The 20,447-nt window shown below is 34.7% G+C and overlaps 2 protein-coding genes and 1 long non-coding RNA gene across 5 annotated transcripts; 2 read left to right on the forward strand and 1 right to left on the reverse strand.

Moving 5' to 3' along the window:
• Window positions 1-514: 514 nt before the first annotated feature.
• On the forward strand, window positions 515-3,597 carry LOC104097914 (ETHYLENE INSENSITIVE 3-like 3 protein). Of its 2 annotated transcripts, XM_009604537.4 has the most exons (3): window positions 515-751; window positions 1,200-3,187; window positions 3,277-3,597. In XM_009604537.4, exons 1-2 carry the CDS (start codon window positions 717-719, stop codon window positions 3,154-3,156), a joined length of 1,992 nt encoding a protein of 663 aa, XP_009602832.1. In that variant the 5' UTR covers window positions 515-716; the 3' UTR covers window positions 3,157-3,187; window positions 3,277-3,597. The 2 variants fall into 2 exon arrangements, with proteins under 2 accessions (XP_009602832.1, XP_009602831.1); XM_009604536.4 differs by lacking the exon at window positions 515-751 and having other exon boundaries at window positions 775-3,187.
• A 6,572-nt stretch (window positions 3,598-10,169) lies between these two features.
• LOC104097913 (CLAVATA3/ESR (CLE)-related protein 40) lies at window positions 10,170-10,998 on the forward strand. The gene is made up of 3 exons (XM_033656550.2): window positions 10,170-10,352; window positions 10,448-10,491; window positions 10,594-10,998. Exons 1-3 carry the CDS (start codon window positions 10,259-10,261, stop codon window positions 10,696-10,698), a joined length of 243 nt encoding a protein of 80 aa, XP_033512441.1. The 5' UTR covers window positions 10,170-10,258; the 3' UTR covers window positions 10,699-10,998.
• A 909-nt stretch (window positions 10,999-11,907) lies between these two features.
• Window positions 11,908-14,527, reverse strand: LOC104097912 (uncharacterized). Of its 2 annotated transcripts, none has more exons than XR_011413032.1 (2): window positions 14,290-14,527; window positions 11,908-12,649 (listed from the first exon to the last, which is right to left on the reverse strand). It is a non-coding gene; the product is annotated as an uncharacterized lncRNA (long non-coding RNA). The 2 variants fall into 2 exon arrangements; XR_011413030.1 differs by having other exon boundaries at window positions 11,908-12,655; window positions 14,290-14,516.
• Window positions 14,528-20,447: the final 5,920 nt, after the last annotated feature.

Here is a 20,447-nt window from a genome sequence, read left to right on the forward strand (position 1 = left end):
ATTAGCTAATAATAGATTGTAGTTTGTTTGCTTTTTCATCGTTCTTCAATTAGCGATTGGCTGCAAATTCTAAACCTAGATGCTAAGGGCAAAGTGCAAACTAATCAGATTGTAAAATATTCATATTAAGATAAATAGATTAAACGAATAATTACAAAAAAATTATACTCCATAAGAGAAGTAAGCATATTATGGTAAACAAAGGAAGATCAGTGTTAGAAATGAGATCTCTAAAATTATTATTCATTAAATAAATATTACTATAATTTTATTATTATAATTTCTATATAACTTATTTACCAACCAAAGGATCCCTTCTAATTTTTGTTAGACCAAAAAATTGTGATAAATGGTAAAAACTCTCGGAGATAAAGCAACAAAATATATAGCTCAGGAATGACGTCGTGAAACTTTTAACCTTCCCTATGAGTCGCAAAAGGCAATTTTGCCTCTTGTTCTTTTTGCCCCTTCAATTTTTTTTTTTTTTTTTTCAACATTTTTTCTTTTCTCTCTCCACTGGTGTTTTTCTGACCCTTCTCTCTCTCTCTTCCTTTATACACTTCAGAAATACATCGTATCTGCATATATATATTTTCTTGATTTTTAAAACCCTTTTTTGCCCCTTTTTATTTTCTTTCCTTTTGGTGGGATCCTTTTTCCTTTATGTTCCAAAGGCAACCTTTTTTTAGGTTGAAGAGAAACTCTTGAAAATAGACATGGCTGTGATGGATGAGATTGGAGTTGATATCAGGTTAGACAGTTGAATTTCCCACCTCCCAATAAAATTATTAATTCCTCTTTTTCTTCTCTGTTTGGATATTTTCTTGTTGAATTTGTTTAACTAATGTAAAATTTTGATAGATTTGAACAATTCTTCTTTCATTTGAGAAGAATTGTAATTTTTAGGAATTTTTGGGTGTATGAGTAATTTAAAGTTAAAATCTTTTTGGTTGTATTCATGAATTATTGGAAATTCTGACGTGGGTCCATCATTTTAGAATTCAAGAAATGAACTTGGATATTGAGAAATGAGTATTTGAGTAATTGCAGTGTGACTATTGGATTTTTGTGAATTCTTGATTTTGTGAGCACTTTGAGGATTATTGTTTGTTTATTGGGTGTATATATAGTTTTTTTTTTCCCTTTCATTTGGTTTGAATGGAGTACTGTATGATTGATGCTGATGGATTGGGCAACAGCTCGGATATTGAAGTTGATGACATAAGGTGCGACAATATAGAGGAAAAGGATGTGAGTGATGAAGAGATTGATCCCGAGGAATTGGAGAGGCGAATGTGGAAGGATCGCGTCAAGCTCAAGAGGCTTAAGGAAAGACAAAAACTTGCTGCACAGCAAGCTGCAGACAAGCAGAAAAATAAGCAAACCACTGATCAAGCTCGGCGGAAAAAGATGTCAAGAGCTCAAGATGGGATTTTGAAGTACATGTTGAAGCTCATGGAGGTTTGCAAGGCTCGAGGATTTGTTTATGGCATCATACCGGAGAAGGGAAAACCAGTGAGCGGTGCATCTGATAACATAAGAGCTTGGTGGAAGGAGAAGGTGAAGTTTGATAAGAACGGTCCTGCTGCAATAGCAAAGTATGAAGCAGAATGTCGTGCGAAAGGAGAGGGAGTCGGTAATCAAAATGGGAACCCGCAAAGTGTTCTGCAGGATTTGCAAGACGCAACGTTGGGTTCCCTTTTGTCTTCTTTAATGCAACATTGTGATCCACCTCAGCGGAAGTTCCCGCTGGAGAAAGGTGTCTCACCACCCTGGTGGCCAACGGGGAATGAGGAATGGTGGGCGAAAATGGGGTTGCCTAAGGGTCAGAAACCGCCATACAAGAAGCCACATGATTTGAAGAAAATGTTTAAAGTTGGTGTTCTAACTGCTGTTATAAAGCATATGTCACCTGATATTGCAAAGATCAGGAGACTAGTCCGGCAGTCAAAGTGTTTACAGGATAAGATGACTGCAAAGGAGAGCTCAATATGGTTAGCTGTCTTAAGTAGAGAGGAGTCCACTATCCAGCAACCGAGCAGTGACAACGGGTCATCTAGCATAAGCGAGGCACCCAATAGAACTCGCGGTGAAAAGAAGAAACTTTCTGTTGATAGCGACAGTGATTATGATGTTGATGGTGTCAATGATGGTAATGGCTCTGTTTCATCTAGAGATGAGAGGGGAAATGAACCATCGGATGCTCGTCCTCTGAATGCTGTTCCTAAGTCTCACCAAGGTAAGGAGAAAGGAGATGGACAACGTCGAAAAAGAAAACGTGCTAGGTCAAACCCTCAACAGACTCAGCTATCTCTCAACAACCAGCAACCTGATGATGAGGCTAGAAATACCTTACCTGATATAAACAATTCAAATATGCAGTTTGCCGGGCACATTACAAATGAAAGCCAACCAGAGAAGGATCAGCCTGAATTACAATTAAGAGACTCTAACCTTTCCGTGGTTCCATCAACTAATGCGGTCTCTACAGAGGATGCATTCATCGGCAATGGGCCATCAATTTATCCAGTGTTGGAAAATTCTGAGGTTGTCCCATATGAATCGAGGTTTCATCTTGGAACTCAAGATTCTGTTGTGCAGCACCAGCTTCATGATACTCAGTTGCAGAGCAGACCCCAATTTTCTGGGGTGAATAATGAACCTAGAAGTTCCATATTTCATTATGTACCTCCAAACAATGGGTTACATAATGGACCTGAAAATTCTGTCCTACATGAATTACAGGATCCCGGTTTTGCTCATGGATCTCAATATCCTAACTTGCATCAACCTCATATATATCAATATTTTACACCGTCAGCTGAATTTGTGTCAGCTCATGATGAACAGCAGTCTCACTTGGCTTTCAATGAACCTCAGATTAAGACAAAGGATTCTGGAGTTAGGTCATCAGTGCTTCATGGAAATAGAAACGATGTTGCCAGAGAAGACCGCCATTATGGAAAAGACACATTTGAGACTGATCATGATCGGCCTGTTGAGATGCATTTTGCATCTCCTATCACTAGTGGCTCACCGGATTATGCTAGACTCAGCAGTCCATTTAACTTTGATCTTGATGTCCCGGGTACATTAGATACTGGTGATTTTGAACTATTCCTTGATGAAGACGTGATGACATTCTTTGCCTCGTAAACAACTATGTGGAAAATACAACATTTAGAATGTGAGTTATAGTAAACTGAGCTAATTCTCTCCCTCTTTGGTTGTTATTTAATAGTAATTTAATTGTTGTATTCTCACTTTTTTATGCAGGTATCTGAAAAATGCGGCAACATATTGTGAGCTGGAGTGAGTCCTCTCATAAAATGAGAACCTGGACTGTAAGTTATGGTATCAGCTGTCAAAATGTAAATTCAGTAGCAGAAATTCTTTTTTTTCTCCTTTTCTTGGCATTTCTTTTACATGTTGCAGACTTGTGCTTCGCGTAATTGGGATAGTTTTCTGATTGACAAAAGGAAGGAAAGCTAGAAATGTGTTTTATTCATAGCAAACTTTCTCGTCATGCTAAGAAATGTTTTTTCAAGTGCTACAAATGAGACTGGTTACACGTATTTATTCCATTCTTGAGGAAAAGCATTCGTACATGTTCCAGTAGCTCATTTCGAGGTTCTCTTTCTTTATAATATGGAGACCACATCAACAGGCCTAATTAACATGCCAAGTAGGCTTCACAAATTGGTTGAGCAATTTGTGCCGTTTGTTTTGGAAATGGTAAGGTAAGAACAGGAGTAAAGGAGAGGGGAAAAAGCAATGGAAATCCTTCAAGTGGTCCGAGTCTCGGCACCAACTTTCCAATCCCCCTCCCAACTTTCAACCCTTGAACAAACCATTATCTAGAGTTTGAGTGTGTGAAGATTCTCCTATAATGCCAAAGAGATTGACTTTCTACGGTCAACTTTAAGCTAAAGTCTCTGCTTTCATTCCTGTCACAAAATCACAACTTGGCACCATCTTAGTTACAATAGCTTGACATCACCCTAGCATTGTCTTATTGAGTATCAAAAGTTGAACATATGACTTCATTTTTATGTTCCATCTTAAAAATGCATTATTGTTGGTTTTACATTGAGTTGTGCTTTTGTTCTCACTTCAGATAGTACAACGAACCCAGTGTAATCCCACATAGTAGGGTCTGGACTCTAGATAGTGAAGAGTCAAAATGAAAATACGATACACGAAATCAGCAAAGAATGGGAAATCACATAATCCTGGATGATATGATCTTTTCCTTTTATCCTTTATTGTCAAATACAGATGGGAGTATGGGACTGTTGAGTATGACTAATTATGACATCCAGAAAAGAGCTTGTGCTTCACTGAGCCGAGGGTCTATTGGAAACAGCCTCTCTATCTCCACGAGATAAGGGTAAGGTCTGCGATATACACTACCCTCCCCAGACCTCACTATGTGGGATTACACTGGGTTTTTTGTTGTTGTTGTAGTAGAAAAGAGCTTGTGCATCTCAAATTATGTTTATGATGAACCCTAATCTTGACTGTGGATGATGCTTTTATAATGATTTTTTAATGGGTGTATGTTGGAATTTAAAAAAAGCTTGAGCAATGCACTAGTTTGCTGTTTTTTTAAATCATTTAATTTTTGACACTTTACTCTCAGGAGTGAGAACAAAAGCACAACTCAATGCAGAACCAACATAAATGTGTTTCTAAGCGAAAAGAGTTCAACTAAAGGCAAAAAAACAAAAAAGAGTGCTGAGGTTCGTTGGGGCTTTAAGTCCAAAAGCGCAAAAAAAGTGCGAGCTTTAATGAAGAAACTCACAAATGAATTAAAAAAAATAACTATAAGCCCAAACGAAAACTATATGGGCAAATGAATTGAAAATATCTGAAATTAAGAGATACAGCTTTTGTTTAGTCTGCCCTCTTCACATAGCCCATAGTTGATGATTGATGCATGTGTTAATGCTTTGATACCTGAATTGAAAGTGAGCGAGGCACTCAATCTGGCTAAAGCTTTCATTCATTGAGAAAGATAACAGGATGTTCCAATCTTTTGAGTTTTGAGCTTCTATCTTCTTCTTCTTCTTCTTCTTTTTTTTTTTTTTTTTTTTTGCAATTTATTTATTCTTTGTGCTCTTTCTGCACCTTAAGTTCTGGTTTAAGCCTTGTGGGCCTGGATTTTGAAAGAATGATCAAGAATATCGAGACAAGAGGAAGCTGTTATTTTGTGCACAAGATTCAGCTATTAGTAATAATTTTGGTCAGCACTAAGCTTTATTGACCAAATATGTCCTGACCTTGACTTTGTGGCTTAATCTCTTAGACCTTTGTTTCTTGAAGGTAAGCTATCAGCTAGATTATTTGTTTTCTGCTCTTTGACTACGAGATGCCAGAAATTCTAGGTCGGTTCTTGTTTGATGGGCCAGAAAAGTATTGTGCAGGAGTATTGTTAATTGTTAATTAACAATGAAGAAGGGAAATGAGAAATTGGGAAGGTAATGTGTTGTGTGCATGTTGGAATGATGGCACTTATTTGTTGGAAGAGAAACAATGTGTTATAACATTGAGCATACTGTACTTGAATGTCTAGTTAATTAGCTTGTTCTATATTTTTGTCTTCACCCCATTTGGAGGATGCACCAAAGAAAAGGGTAAATAAATAAATGCATAAGAAAGAAAGGGATCTTTTGAAGAAAAAAAAGAAGAAGAGGAAGTTCATCAAACACCAAATAGGTGGCTATGAAGTCTTTTTATTTATTGTTCTGTGCTCTAGTCTAATTGTTTTTGGGTCATATATGGGTTATAAGTACAAGATTGGAAGAATTTGAAGTCTGAGATTGGTTAATCAGGTATGTTTTTAACTATCCTTTGTTTAAAATACAAAAGATGGTCAAGACTCCTACTAACATGTGCTCTGTGACGATGAGAAGAAAAACATGTACTGTGTGATACAGTGGCTTAGAAGTCGCTGCAGTTCACGGGAAACGTTTTTGAGGGTAACGGTGATCGGACTCTTCACTTTCGGTGCCGCACTTGTGTCGACTCGACGTGAGTGTGGGAGCCGTACCGGATCTAGTCAATCGATTTTGGGTACTTTGACAAAAATCAATAGAGAAATGCGGGACAGATACAATAATTTCTGAAACCAAAACAAATACTAGAGTGAAATTGAAGAAAATGGAATACCTTGTATATAGAAATTTCTATATCAGTCCTTTTCCTTTTATCTCCTTCTCAGTTCTCCTCTCGATCAATATTTTCTCCTTCTCGGAACGCATTGTACATTTTCTACATGTCTCATAATTTATTCATATTTTTATAACTCTATTTTTAGATATTTGAATTAATTTTTAGCTGAATTTCTGCACCCGCATCCATACCTGGATCCATACCCCTGAATCTTAAAATTTAGATCATGATGGATCCAACCTCTAGATCCGCATCCGTATCGGACATACGCACCCGAATTCAAGTAACTTAGAAGTAAAGCAAAGAGATGGGAGGTAGAAGAACATTTTTTGGTTATTAGTTGGGGCTTTATGAATAATGAGAGAAGTCCTTAAGATTGGAGGTGTTTTAAGCTTAGTCTCCTCACACAGCACAAGGAAACAGGTAGAAAAGTGAGAGAGCAGCGGACTCGAGAGAAAGAGTGAATAGTTAGATGGAAAAGGCTTTTAGAGATGGCTGCTTTCGTTTACTCCTTTGTTAAGCGTATATCCCAAGTCAAAACATCTGATCTTCCAACATCAGGGACAAGGAAGGGGTGAAATTGAGTCACTTAATTTGAATCCTTTTACTGGAGTGCTGAAACTGTACTTATACGTTGGCTGTCTACTTTGAATTTATCGCGATTTTTGCAGTATGGAATTTCATTTTTCCTCTTATCTAAGAAGCATTGTCATTTTAGATGTCGAATAACACATGGCCGGTTTATTGATATGTCAGTTTCTGGCAAGTTAATAGGTTTAACTTAAGTTAGACCTGTTATGCATCTGGAAAAAAGAAAAGGTTAAATTTAACTTCAGTGAGACATGAAACCTGTTATGCATCTGAAAGAATTAACAAGCAGATGCAATGGATATGTATGAACCTGTTTCAAGTAATGTGGCCTTTTGCATGCTCTGATCAAAGATTCCCCAGATTAATCATTCAGGTTACCATATTACACATTCATATTTTTCTTTTCTGTTTTTTAACATGGTCTGTGTGGATGTAGATGATAGCCAACTTGCTGTTTGGGATATTTTTATTAGTTTCCTTTTCCTGGCATCATTCGGAATGCGAAATTAACTTGTTTCGTGATATATCACAAGCAGAATGCATGTTTTAACGGTTTCATCCTAGCGCACATAGCATGAAATGAGTTTGATGAAAAAAATTAAAAGGATTTTAGTAATTTGCATGTATACGATATTTGTTTTTGTGTTGTCTTTCTTTTCCTTAGTTTCTGATCATGAGTAAGCTTAACGATACTAATATGTACTCTCGAGTGAAGTCATGTTAGGACTCGATCTATGAACCTGTTTCATTTTGAAGTTGTTATATTTCTACTAGTCATTTATGTTTGTTGATATTGTGAAACTAGAATAATTCTTTGAGCCCGTTTGGATATAAGAAATTTTTTCCTTTTTATCGAAATCAGCGTTTGTTCATAAAATTTTCAATTTTTACTTGAAGATGCATTTTGAAAATTTTCGAAAATTTGAAAAACTCCAAAAAGCTGATTTTCAAAATTTTCACTCAAATCACCCACAAAACTTCAAAAACAACCCAAAATTATATTCATGTCCAAACATAATTCTAAATTTCAAATACCATTTTCACTTGAAAATTTTTTTCCCCCTATTTTGGAATTACAATTCTTATGTCCAAAAGCCCACTTAGACTTTTTTGGAGTCTCACTAGGCAGTAATAAGCGAGAACTGAGGAGGTTCTTTGTTTTCAAGCTGTTGTTATTTATTTGCACAACCAAGGTATGTACATGCGTTTTTCTGAGTTCAGATTTGCTATATTAAGTGCATGTCATGAGTTTGAACACTCCAATAAGTAAGAATAGACAAAGCAAAGACAAGGAGTACATCATAAAGCACTAAGCTTTCAAAAACTTGTAAATTTCTTCCATATTTAGCTTAGAACATCTGCCACCTTGTTCCCTTTCCCATTCAGGGCATCCCCCTTCATGTATAAGGCACCTGCAATCATCAATAAATGTTTTGCGAACGGGCTAACACTGTAGTGTTTATTGGTTAGCATGTTGATCATTCCTTCACAATTTGTTTCAATTTGCATCGGAGCATGTTAACAAGCTTTTATGACCTTTTTTTTCTTGAAATAAAAAAGGTTGTATCCTCATTTTCATTTCTAGAGCAGACCATAGGAGCTTCAATATGTTCTCTCTTGCTCTCCATCTTCAAGGTAAGTCAATTCCAAAGTTAAACCTCGATATCACTCGGTTGATTATTGTTTAACCAAAAGATATATATCTTGATTCAATTAACTAAATTTATATAAATAAGGATTAATTTTAGCTAACAATAATATCCCTACGTAGATCTGGTCGGACAGTGACAGTGGCATACAATAAATGGTTTAGAAATCAGAAGCAATAATGTAACAATCAATAATAATGAATAGTAATAAAATGACATTTAAGTAAATAGAAGGAATGAGTCACCCAAGAAAGGATGGAATAAGGGATGTTCTTTCTGACAATGATGAATGATAGACAATCCCTTGAATATTTGAGTTATTTTCGAATCTAGTGGAAAAGTATAGACAAGAATCTCAGTGAAAGGGTGATGTTTGTATCTTAACAAATGAGATCTGATTCTCTTTCTCAAGTCAAAGGGTGTTTTTTTACAAATGAATATCACATGTCCTATATCATTATGTCCTTTTCTATTTATAGAAAATATGTTCCTAAGAAACCCTAATAGTACAAGTTTAGAGAATATCCACTAGAATATTCTCTTTAATATCCTATCTTGAAACTAGTCGTTGCAACTCTATCAAAGATACTCGACCTCAGCCTCGACCCTTGTTGTCACATCGACTTCGGCCCTTGTTGACTCTTCGACCACAGACTTCGCCGCTTATTGGACCATTTCGACAAAGATACTTGGGAACTCTTCCATTAATACTATCTTGGTTCAGATATTCTAAAGATAGATTTTGATCCATATAATTACATGATTCTAACACTGATCTTTCGTTAAGCACGCCCAGACAAATGAGTAGGCACGACTCGACTCAACATACCTGCCAGCATGGCACGACGGTATGGACCAAGTCAACCATAAAGACCTGTGCGGACCACCGTTGTTTAAGTGATGCGGGAAAATTACACTATGTTGATAGATACTTTTACTTTTATGTATATATACACTATATGTTGAATCTCTCAAGTTTCTTCATCCATTTGCTTCGTTATATTTTGACTCTCATTAGTAAAAATCTTGGCTCTGTTATTGTTAACGACTTTGAAGCGCCAGGGCAACAACAGACTCACTAAATCTAGGAATATAGAGTTAAGTGCATGTCACGAGTTCGAACACTCCAATAAGTGAAGTCTGACATTTAAGTGAAAACAAATTGAATTATTTCATAATTCGAAAATTGTAAGTCCTTAGTAATAAAAAAATATTTAAAAAGGAATTGGAAAAAGGGGCAAAACTAAAGATAAAAAGTTTTCAGTATTCCACGTTGAAAATAAATTTAAAATAACAAAAACAAAAAAGAGGAATAGATTTTTTCTTCTCTTCTTTGACCCTCCTCAATCTAAAAGAAAAAGATTAGAATAAATTTTTAAAAAGTGCGTCTGTGTCCCAAATATCCTGTCAATAAGGTGAAATCAAGGATCACACCTAATGAGTAGTCACTCCTCTTCATAAAAATTAATGTTGTCAGTCAGCATCAAATGATTGGGAGTATCACATTCCGTACTATTATTTCTTATGAACCAATCATTTACCTCCACATCTGTACGAATAAGGTTGTTGAAACAATTGTGGAATGTTTTCTGTTTTCCCTCACGTCGTCTGTATAAACAGACAAAAACATCGTACTATCATAATATGCCTCTGTTGAATCGACAAATTATCCAGTCCAGCGGGAGTTTCTAGTATTTAAATATTCCATTAGAATTCAAAAACAACAATATTTTGTTCTCATTTCCTTTTGTCTGCTTCAAAACATTTCCTTAGAATCTCTACTACTAATACTAAGTCTCTATTGAGAAAAAAGGGGATATTTCTTTTGTATAAAAGAGATAAAAATGGCGTCTTTGAGAGCTTTTACAATTTCAGGGTTCTATCTGCTGATGATTTTCATGGTGGTTTCAGCACCCTTTGTTCTTAGCTTTCCTCCTTGTAAAAACTCTCTCTCTCTCTCTCTCTCTCTCTCTTTTTCTTTCCTCTCTACATGCATATTAATTATTGAGAATGTTATGTATCTATTTTTTCAGTTGGTCAAGAAGTAAAAGGGGTTTTTCCAGATGGAAAGATTCAGGTATTTATTAACTTAAAAGTGGATTTTCGTTTAAAAATAACAGAAAAAGATTTGAGCTTTCTCTAATTTGTTGGTATTTTTCTTGTTTTGGGGGTTTAACAGAAAGAAGGGAAGAGGAGTATTAATGAAGAGTCAGAAGAATCAGCAAGACAAATTCCAACAGGACCTGACCCTCTTCATCACAACCACCTTCCAAAAATGCCATGAATATTATTAAACAATAATATTGGTGCTCACTCTCAGTTTTCTGTCAAAGTCCTTTTACTAAGAAATTTTATCTTTTATGTTCTTCACAAAATGTAGTCTATATATTCAAGAATGGAATAGACAACTCCTCTTACTTAGCATTATTATTTTCTTGAATTTCTCTTTTGTAGGGTAGCTTTTAGGTACATAGCTAAAGCTTTTGCTCGTTTGAGTAGGTACTAATTTTCTTTCTTTTCTAGTTTTAAGGGGTTGAATTTGGAGAAAAATTCAGCAATGAGATGTTCTAGTGAAGTTCTGTTTGATTGTTTTTCCTCCTTTTAATTGTTATATTATGTACGCACCTTTTTTTTTTGTGGTTAATTTGTAATTATCTAAAAGTGTTCAAAGAACAGCTCCTCATGGTAAGGAAAAGCCGAAAAAGATGTATTTTGGCATGGGCTATCAATAATCAATATACTCCTTTTTACAAATTAAATTTTATAGGGTGATTTGGAATGCAAATCTTCTATATTCCCACATAGAAAAGATCAATAAAGAAGCATGGAGAATAGGAAGTATCCACTTTTTCTCTTTTTTGTTGAATAGAGCATTACTTTTGGAAAAACCTCCCTGTGTAACCCTCTCTATTCCTTTAGAAGACTGATCCAAAATATGAATAGCTGACAGAAGTAATGCTTTAACAGGAAGAGGCTTGTTGTGACTTTTTGCAGGATTCTTTTTCCTTCTTATTTCGCAGTTTTCTTATGAAAATCTTGTGTTGATTGGTCACTTCTTCCTCTGTGCTTTCACTATTAACCAAGAGGGAAATGTGAATTTTGGAATCAAATCAACAATACCCATTTTGTTTTACCAAAAAAAGTTGATTAAAATAGAGCCAAAAGTGTGGAAAGCTGACAGGAAATGTGCTTTGGGCTAAGACATCATTCTCTGGCCCTGCTATTTCAGATACAGATATACTTAAGGGGTAGGAAATGATTATTTTCAAAGTGTAGAGGTAATAATTACCTACAGCGGATGTTTACACATAACCAAGTAATTTAACCTTAGAAGTTAAAAACTAAATAGAGAATACATATCAACAATGGTTTGATAAATGTGTATGATAGATATGAAGCGAGCATTAATTTGATGTAAACACTCGATGCAAACTTTTAAAAAGAGGAGGAGAGGGAGAGAATATAGATACATATAGCTATGTAGAAATTGGGCTTGACATAAATCCAACTTGATTTAGAAAATGTTTCTCTTCATTATACTCAATATAATATTTTACAAAACCTTACTGAACCACATATGGCTAATATTGATATTAAGAGATTAGGGATCGGTTGAAAACTCAAAGATGCACATGAATATAAAAATTTTACATACCTTCTACTTCGATCAAACCAATCACGAAAAAGACAGAAAAAGTATCTGTATTTTCCTTCATTTAATATTTGAACCAATCAGAATCCTGAATTCTTGACATCGGAAGCTCTGGGGTACCCATTATACTCCAATTTGACATTCAATGTTGCACATATAGCTCTGAATTTCAACTTCAATGAATCCATAATATCAGTGACAGACTCGTTCTGCGGTTCAGAAACGGGATACTTTTGGAGCAATTCATCCATCTGTTTGATGCTTTTCTGCACACGCGGCGAAAAACAGTTTGGTTGCATCAGTATTGCAGCATTCCAGACATCAACGCAACCTCTGTAAAAACCCAACTCCTCACCTACTTCGAACCCTGTTTTCAGCCCCACCTCACAGCCTTCATCTTTACCCGAAGCTAGGCCGCTAGAATAGCCTTCAGAATAACCTTCCTTGTAATGAGTGTCCTCTAAATTCAGTGATGTGTCGAAGATGTCGTCAACTGAATTAGGCTGGTGCGAACTCATGGATGCGTTACCAAATCATCAATTGGCAGAATACTTCAGACCGGTGTGTAAGAACAAACAAAAACCTGAAACTGTCAAATTTAAGGTAACTGAATGATCAAAACTAGTTGGTGTGTTTATACACCAACTCCAAAATCTTTTTTATTTGTAGGGATTGGGAATCTCAAGACTACTAACAAATAAGCCTGGTCATTTGGTTATTGCCAAGTCGAGAGCATAGTTTTTTTTATTTTTAAAAAAATCGAAAACTTCCCTGTGGGCTTCTGTCTCAACTCCAGTTGGCTCACTGGTCCCTCCACCCAACTTAAATACCAAGCTTTGTCCGCTCTTATACCCTCCTCCTAACTAAACACCAAGTCGAGAGCATAGTGCCACCTCATAATTGAATATACTTTGGTTTTGGTAGGAAGCTCTATTTTATCACAAGAATTAACAAAAAAAGAGAAATGAATCTTCACAATGACTTTCAAATCCTCATTTAGCAAATACCATTTAACAATTAGATACTTTAATATAATAAAGCATATCGAAACCAAGGGCATCAATGATTGACGAAAAACATAACAGCACTTCAATTGTTCCAAAAAGAAAAGGCTTCCAGAAAATTCAAGAGGAATTTTCAGCAGCTGTTCGAACAAGCGACCGTTAGTAATTTCTTTTCAACAACCCATATACTAATTCACTTCAAATGATTAATTCAAAGTAGCTTGGCGCTTCATAGCCTATAAAAGGACAAGAATAGAGCATTGGTTTATTCCAAGATCCCTGAAGCATACTACTCCGAAGTCCTAACCAAATAGAAGCACAAAATGAAATATTTCAGTCATAACCACCAAATGTACACTACAAAGATTAGCAGCTACTTTTGTCCGTGCATATCTTAAATCATGCTTTTCACAAGTTCAGTACACTAGAGGGTGACGAAGGAACACTAGTTCTATTGGCTCTAAGCCCGCATTCTTCCTAGCAACCGAGTCGATGTCAAAGAACCAAGTGAGGGCCTTCTCTGTGCATCCATGTGCAGCTAGGGGAGTTGCGGCCTCGGGTAGTGGAAGATAAATAACCGCTAAGGAATAGCTTGAACTAAGAGGAAGTGAAGTAATACTTGGCCAATAATTGAAGACTCCGCACGTACCCCTACTAATTCTTTTTCTAATACTAAGACCGCCTATCTGTACTCATTAGTAGGGAAAATCCCTTCACTTCAAAACAATCAATCAGGACCGGTGCCATCCGCGCTTCTTTTGACTATTGAAAGTGGAAGTTCAAGCTTTGAAGCTCCCAGAAGGCAATCTATTTTATTAGTATATAAATTCGATCGTATCATGGATACATAGGCATAAGCAAATTTTTAATGTACCACATGATTCCTATTTAACTATATGTTCTTCAGAAATTATACAGGTATACTGCTTCAATCAGAAGAAGTTGTTACCTGTCTCCATTTTCAAGTAAATAAAATAACAAATTGAGAAGCCATGAAAATGTCAAACTTCAGATGAACCTAAACTCTCAATTGCCAATTTCTTTTTCTCAATCAAACAAAATGACAAGGTAAAGTCATCAATTTTTGCCAACATTTTCTCAATATTTGGACTCCAATACCAAGATATGATTTTGTTCTTCTCCAATATAATTAAAGCATTAAGAGGATTGGGGATGGGGAATCATTAAACAAGTGATACTAAAAAGGGAAACAGCTTACTATTTCAAGCCTTGATCGAAATGTTGATGCAACTATGGAAGGTGAATCGAAGCTTAAAAGAAAGGAAATGGTAGTTCGCAATTCATTGAACATTTGAGGGAATTTGGGCAGTCCGAACGAAATTTGGGAATTTGGGAAAGTGGGAAAGGGGAGATTTTCTTAATTAATGGGTGCTACTACAAAATTATTTGTTTTTCAGACACAAAGCATTCAGAAATTTTGTAACTTGGTCCATCTCAAACTATTTGTATTTTTAAGAAGAATTAATATAAATACCCTCACTCAACCATTTAAATTATGAATAGTCGGCAAATATATTATATACTTATAATTTTTATATATAACATATAAATTATTTCCAAATAAGGAAATATATTATTTTTTTTGGCGCGGGCTAAAAAGAAAATAAGTTTATATAAATTGAAACGGAGGGAGTATATAATTATACATATAATATATAATATATGTATATCGGCTAAAAAAATAAAACCGACATAACATTAATTCACAAAAAATAAATATCTATAGTCAAAATTTCGAACACGGTTTCTAATAATTACCCTACTTGTGAAATGTCCAATCTAAAATAGAGACAATGCAATCCTTGATATTCTCTCATCATGAAGAATTGTTTGCATAATAATCACTGTCTAACTCTGAAATATTGTGACTCGTGAGGTTAATTGATTCCCGTAAACTCAAAAATAAAAATAAATTTATTGTTCATCTCGCTTCCCCATGGTAAGTAAGATAAAAGGGGGTGTCAATGGTTCGATTCGATCATTATTTTTATAAAATTTGTATCCTACTAATTTTTCAGTTATTCTATTATGTATAACCGAAATTAGACTTTTAAAAACCGTACTAATCATATCGTTTTCTCTTCGGTATCGGTACGGTTCAATTAATTTTCGGTATTTTTTAAATGTCATTTAGAAGTCACTAGTAGAAGCAGAACGCAATAACATACGTACTTTTATAAGACTTAGCAAAACTCTCTAGATATTTTTACTATTTAACAGGTGATAAATTAAGAAAACATGAAAGATGGCTAGAGTATAGATCCATCAACTATTCTATAATAACGCAAAAGAAACTAAACAAAGACAAAGGAAATATAAATCACACAAGTGAAAAGTTATTAAGCAAGTTGAGACTCAAGAATAAAGTTTATGGAAGATTAAATATTTAAAAATTTAAATTTAAATCATACGAAAGGAAACATATTCAATACATTGTAGTTTGCTACTCATAATCGCTAGAATACCTTGTGTCTTGCTAGTGAATATGCTGAAAATAATTTAGTTTCAATAGAAGCAGTATAATAGGTTTGGGAATTAGGATTTTGAGTTCAATTACCTGTTGGCTTGTAACCGTTTTCATAATTCCAAGGTCCAAGGAAAAATTTAATACTTTTTATTTTTAAACTTAATATTTAAATATATTTTTTCATGTAAATTTATTCGGTACGGTTTGGTATTTTTTAGATTTTTTTCTATAAAGTAAAAAGCCTAGCCTAATTATCGGTACGACTGTAGATTTATATAAAAACCTACGGTTTTATTAAAATAAACCTAAAATTCGGTTCGGTGCAGTACGTTTCGGTCAGTTTAGTCGGTTTTTAAATAGGGCATCTTACAGAAATATCCCAAATAAGTCCCAACTTACCAACCTCTAGTTAATCATAGACTTACCAAAACTAGCTAAGCACGTATAAAAATTAAAAATTCAAATAATTAAGGTTCTTTCTCTCCACACGCAAAGATTTTCTTCCATATTTTTAAGCGTGATTAACAACATTAGATGCAAGACGAAAAGAAAAATTCATAGATGAAGTAGCAAATAAGGTGATGAAATATATATATATATATATATATATATATATATATATATATATATATATATATATATATATATATATATATATACAAGATTTCCAAAAATCTAAGCAAAAAAAGACCTTTTTCAATGGGTATTATTGAAATTCATTGAAAACATATAGATGAGTTAATATACAAATTTTGAGGAAGATTGGACGTGATTTGAGCCAATTTGGTATTAAAATTCGTAATTAAAATCGAGTTCAAAATATTCTTCTTCAACACATGTATCAAACATATATCACACATGTATCTCACATACAGGTATACATTGATATACATGTGATACATATTTGATACAACTATGATACATATGTGATACACATATTATTTTTCTCATGTTCATCTTCTATTTCGAATTTTCAGTTCAAATCACCTCAAAACTCTACCAAACCATCCCAAAACTGAGATTCAAGCTCCTTAATCGGTACACAATCTATTCTAATAATACCCACTGATGTTAGGCTAAAAATTTATATTTTTGCATGTAAATTACCTTGCATTATGCCTTGATCTTGAAACTTTAGTGTAAATATTCGTGAATCGAACTTAATTTTGATATTTATTTGTGTAGGAATCTATCGGAGGTGATATGGAATGATTTTGCATAATTTGAAGCTAAAATAAAAGAATTTAGAGGAGTATGATTTTTTGGTGTCCAGGTTTGAGCAGGGCACAGTTCAACACGCGAAAGATAGCACTACACAGAGTTGGGCGCACAGCTTTGCGTCAGGAGTGATTCAAAACGCCAAATCGGGAAACTTTTCCTATTTCGCCCAGGAGTTGGTAGTTTCAACCCTACACGCCCTCAACAAATATAAAAGGGGTTCCAAACCTATATTGTTTTATAGGTAGAGACATTATTGGAGAGGCAAGAAGGCTACGGGAATACTTGAATACGAATCACAAGGGTTTTCTCTTTCGCTCTTCCTTAATTTGTATTTTAATTCTTTCAATTATTATCATGATTGTTAGTATGGTTATGAGTAGCTAAACTTTCTCATCTATGGTTTGATGGAACCTCTTGGAGGATGACTTTTAACTACATTTAATATAAATTTGCCTTTGATATTTCTCTACTTGTTCAACTACGTTTCCATTGTTGTTGATTGAAGAGCTCTCAATTGACTGTGCCTATTTGGTGTATATTACTTGGAAAAGGGTACACATTTAGGTAGTTGTAGAACAACATTACTCTTAACGTATGTGAGGAATCAATACGGTGGGTTTAAAGGTGAGATTAAGAATAACGAAACCTTGATGCGATCTTGGTGAGCGGTGAACTAGTGACAGCTAGCGTAGTTCAGAAGAATACATCTAATAAATTGTGGTAGTTTCTCGGAAGAGAATTACGACTCCCGAAGTACTCACGATCGATAAAGAATACTTAAGGCGAAATTATAGGAGACGTAGCGGGAAGGATTCCAAAAATTGGGTAAATCTTAACTCTAGGCCTCATTAATCTTGTCTCCAACCCTTAGTATCTTTAGTTGTGAATTTACTATTTTATTTATGTTAATTAATTTGTTTGACATAAGAATATTGATATTTACAGTTTAAAAATTATTCGAGCTTGTCTTATTAGTGATACTTAACAGTTATAGCAAAACCTTAGTTCTCTGTGGGATTCGATTCCGAACTCTTAGATCGGATTATATTTGCAGTGACCACTTATCCTTTTTAAGACTAGAGTTGGACGTGATCAAATTTTAGCGCCGTTGCCGAGGAACCAACGGTGTAGTTATAACTGTAAATATTACTTGGTGTCAAGTTTGAACTTTTATTTTGTTTTATTTATATTTTATTTTTATTTATAATTTGAGAGGCATGGCATCTTGAAATTATGAGAGCTTTGATGTTGGTAATTCTACTTTTGATCTTCCTTATGCATATTGTGGAGAAAACTACTCGTGCCAAAATTATCAATATATTTTCGAGAGTGAGTTATGTGCACCAACTCAATATCATATGTGATATGTGTGGTGGTCAAGATGATCACTTTTATGGTTGTGCTTATATTTCTTATCCGTCCCCCACCACTTATTATGATGGTTCTACTTTTATGTGTGAAGTTACTAGGAACAAAGAACTTGGGGATGCTGACCTAAAGGAGATCAAAGATATGTTAATGTGCCTTGTAGAATAAAATAATAAGACGCAATTACAGATACAAAGGCAAGAGGCAACTATTCACAACTTGAAGGGTCAAGTGGTGGAAGCTCTAAATGTTCGACGAGTTAATATGATGGATAGTAGCCCAAAACAATGTGAATTAGAGGCAGGAATTGACACTCTGATGTAGGAGGTCATAGTAGAACACCAACAACCTAGCCAACTAGAATTTGAGGATGTCGATGTTGAATGCGTGATACTAGAGTCAACCGAGGACATTGAGGATAAATATTTAGTTGACTCTAGTGTCATTGGTGTAGAGGATGTAGAACATCTTGAAGTTCATGTATTTGAGCGTGTTGGGCCTCCAAACACTTCTCTGCATTGGGTTCGAATGGTGAAATGAGAATGGATCTTTACGAGAGTAGAATGGAGACAAGGGAAGAGGTTGATGAGACATATATTTTGAAATTTTCGAGGTCGTCTTGGCACGGTGATATTCCCTAGCTTAAAAGCCAAAAAGTGCATAAGGAATTATTTAATTTTTAGCTTGCAAGAATTTACACCACCCCAAGAGCATGATCATAGAGCAGAATCAAAACTTGGGATCAAGTTCATAAGTTCAAAGTAGAGGCAGAAAGTGATTCATGTCGTGCCGCGACGTTAAATCAGGCGCTTATTGGGAGGCAACCCAACTTTACTACTTTCTATTTTTTTTAAACCTTTTTTAATGTATTGTTTTTGTCGTGTCATTTTATTTTATTTTTTATTTTGTAGGTGTATGAGCATGTGAAGCAAAGTCATTGGGAAGAAGCAAAAGCAAACAAGATGGTTGGAACTAAGTGTGAGGTGCCCGCATAAAGGACCGGGTCTAAGAGAAGTCTCAGTATCCTATTAGTTGCTAATGCTTCGGCCCTTGGTATATCCGGGAGTTTCTTTCACCCTCTTATTATTTATGATATGCATTTGGGATAATGCAAGATTTTAAGTGTGGAGTGATGAGACTGTCTATGTGATTTTCTAAGAAATTTTAGTTGTGTTATTTTAACTGGAAATTTTCTTTTAAAAACTTAAAAATAAATTGGAATTTTCTCGACAATGGATCTCGTGGACAACTTTATTGAGGGATTAAGGTCCAATAAAAAATCTAAAAATATTTTTTTTATTTTTATTTTGTCGTGGGTAGATAATAATCCTTCTTGAATTTTTTTAGCATCAGTTCTTTTTTAGAGGATGTACGTTGAACAATTTTTTTTTTTTTTGAAAATCGAGGAAAGAAAACTTGAGTGCTGCTATGTTCCTTTTGACCTGTTTGATGTTAGCATAATTAAGTCTTAGCATGCAAATTACCTTCCTAATATGTTTTGATGAAAATTGATGCCATGAAAGATTGAATAGTCTGTCTGTGATGCCTTCTCTCAATTTCTTGATTCAATATTCATGAAGTGTTTTATTGCTTAATATTTCTTGCTTTTGTGATTATTTTCCTAAAATTGAGAGTTTGAATGAAACTGTCATGACTGGAGTCATGTGCATTGTGTAATGTGAGGTTTCGATGACATTCTATGATATCTTGTGTTAGTCTAAAACTTTCCCCATGTGTTAGTCGAAGCGAAAAAAGTAAGTTTTGTGAGTTTAGGAGATGATGTAGTCATTTCTTTTATTGTTCATTGAGCTAGAATGGCACCATAAATAAACTAATTCTTGGATAGTCTATTTGAGGCTAGCCTTTTCTTTGGCATCCACGTTACAAGCCGATTCCGATTTTATTCTTAATTAAACGTCTTCGAACCTTTACCTACGAAGGAACGTTAGTCGCTAGAAGAGTAAGGTGAGAGTTGAGGTAGATTTTGAGTGGAACCATAGAAAGTCCAAAAGGTGCATGTATGTTTTGGAAGATCATTAGCGGGGGAACCTAAATTTATGGAGAGTTTTGAAGAAAAAGAAAAAAAATAGAGAAGAAAAAAAAAATCAAAAGACCAAAAAGAGAAAATAAACCTCCTATTCATCTCGATCCGGACTAGTGAATGTATAGTTGTGCTTAAAGAAGAAGGACCAAATTATATATGGTCTAGTGGCATTGCTTGAATTGGTCATGAAGAATATGTATTTGAAAGTTAAGTATAGTGTATTAAAGTACTTATGAGGGTTAGTCATTATACCCAA

Source organism: Nicotiana tomentosiformis, chromosome 1 (genome assembly GCF_000390325.3).
Source record: "Nicotiana tomentosiformis chromosome 1, ASM39032v3, whole genome shotgun sequence".
Taxonomy (NCBI): Eukaryota; Viridiplantae; Streptophyta; class Magnoliopsida; order Solanales; family Solanaceae; genus Nicotiana; species Nicotiana tomentosiformis.

Excerpts from the sequence above, each read along its gene's own strand:
- LOC104097914 (XM_009604536.4), top strand. The coding sequence starts at position 1,159 with ATGGAGTACTGTATGATTGATGCTGATGGATTGGGCAACAGCTCGGAT.
- LOC104097913 (XM_033656550.2), top strand. The coding sequence starts at position 10,259 with ATGGCGTCTTTGAGAGCTTTTACAATTTCAGGGTTCTATCTGCTGATG. Across the intron at positions 10,353-10,447 it reads TGTTCTTAGCTTTCCTCCTT|TTGGTCAAGAAGTAAAAGGG; the intron begins GTAAAAACTCTC and ends CTATTTTTTCAG. Across the intron at positions 10,492-10,593 it reads TTCCAGATGGAAAGATTCAG|AAAGAAGGGAAGAGGAGTAT; the intron begins GTATTTATTAAC and ends GGGGTTTAACAG.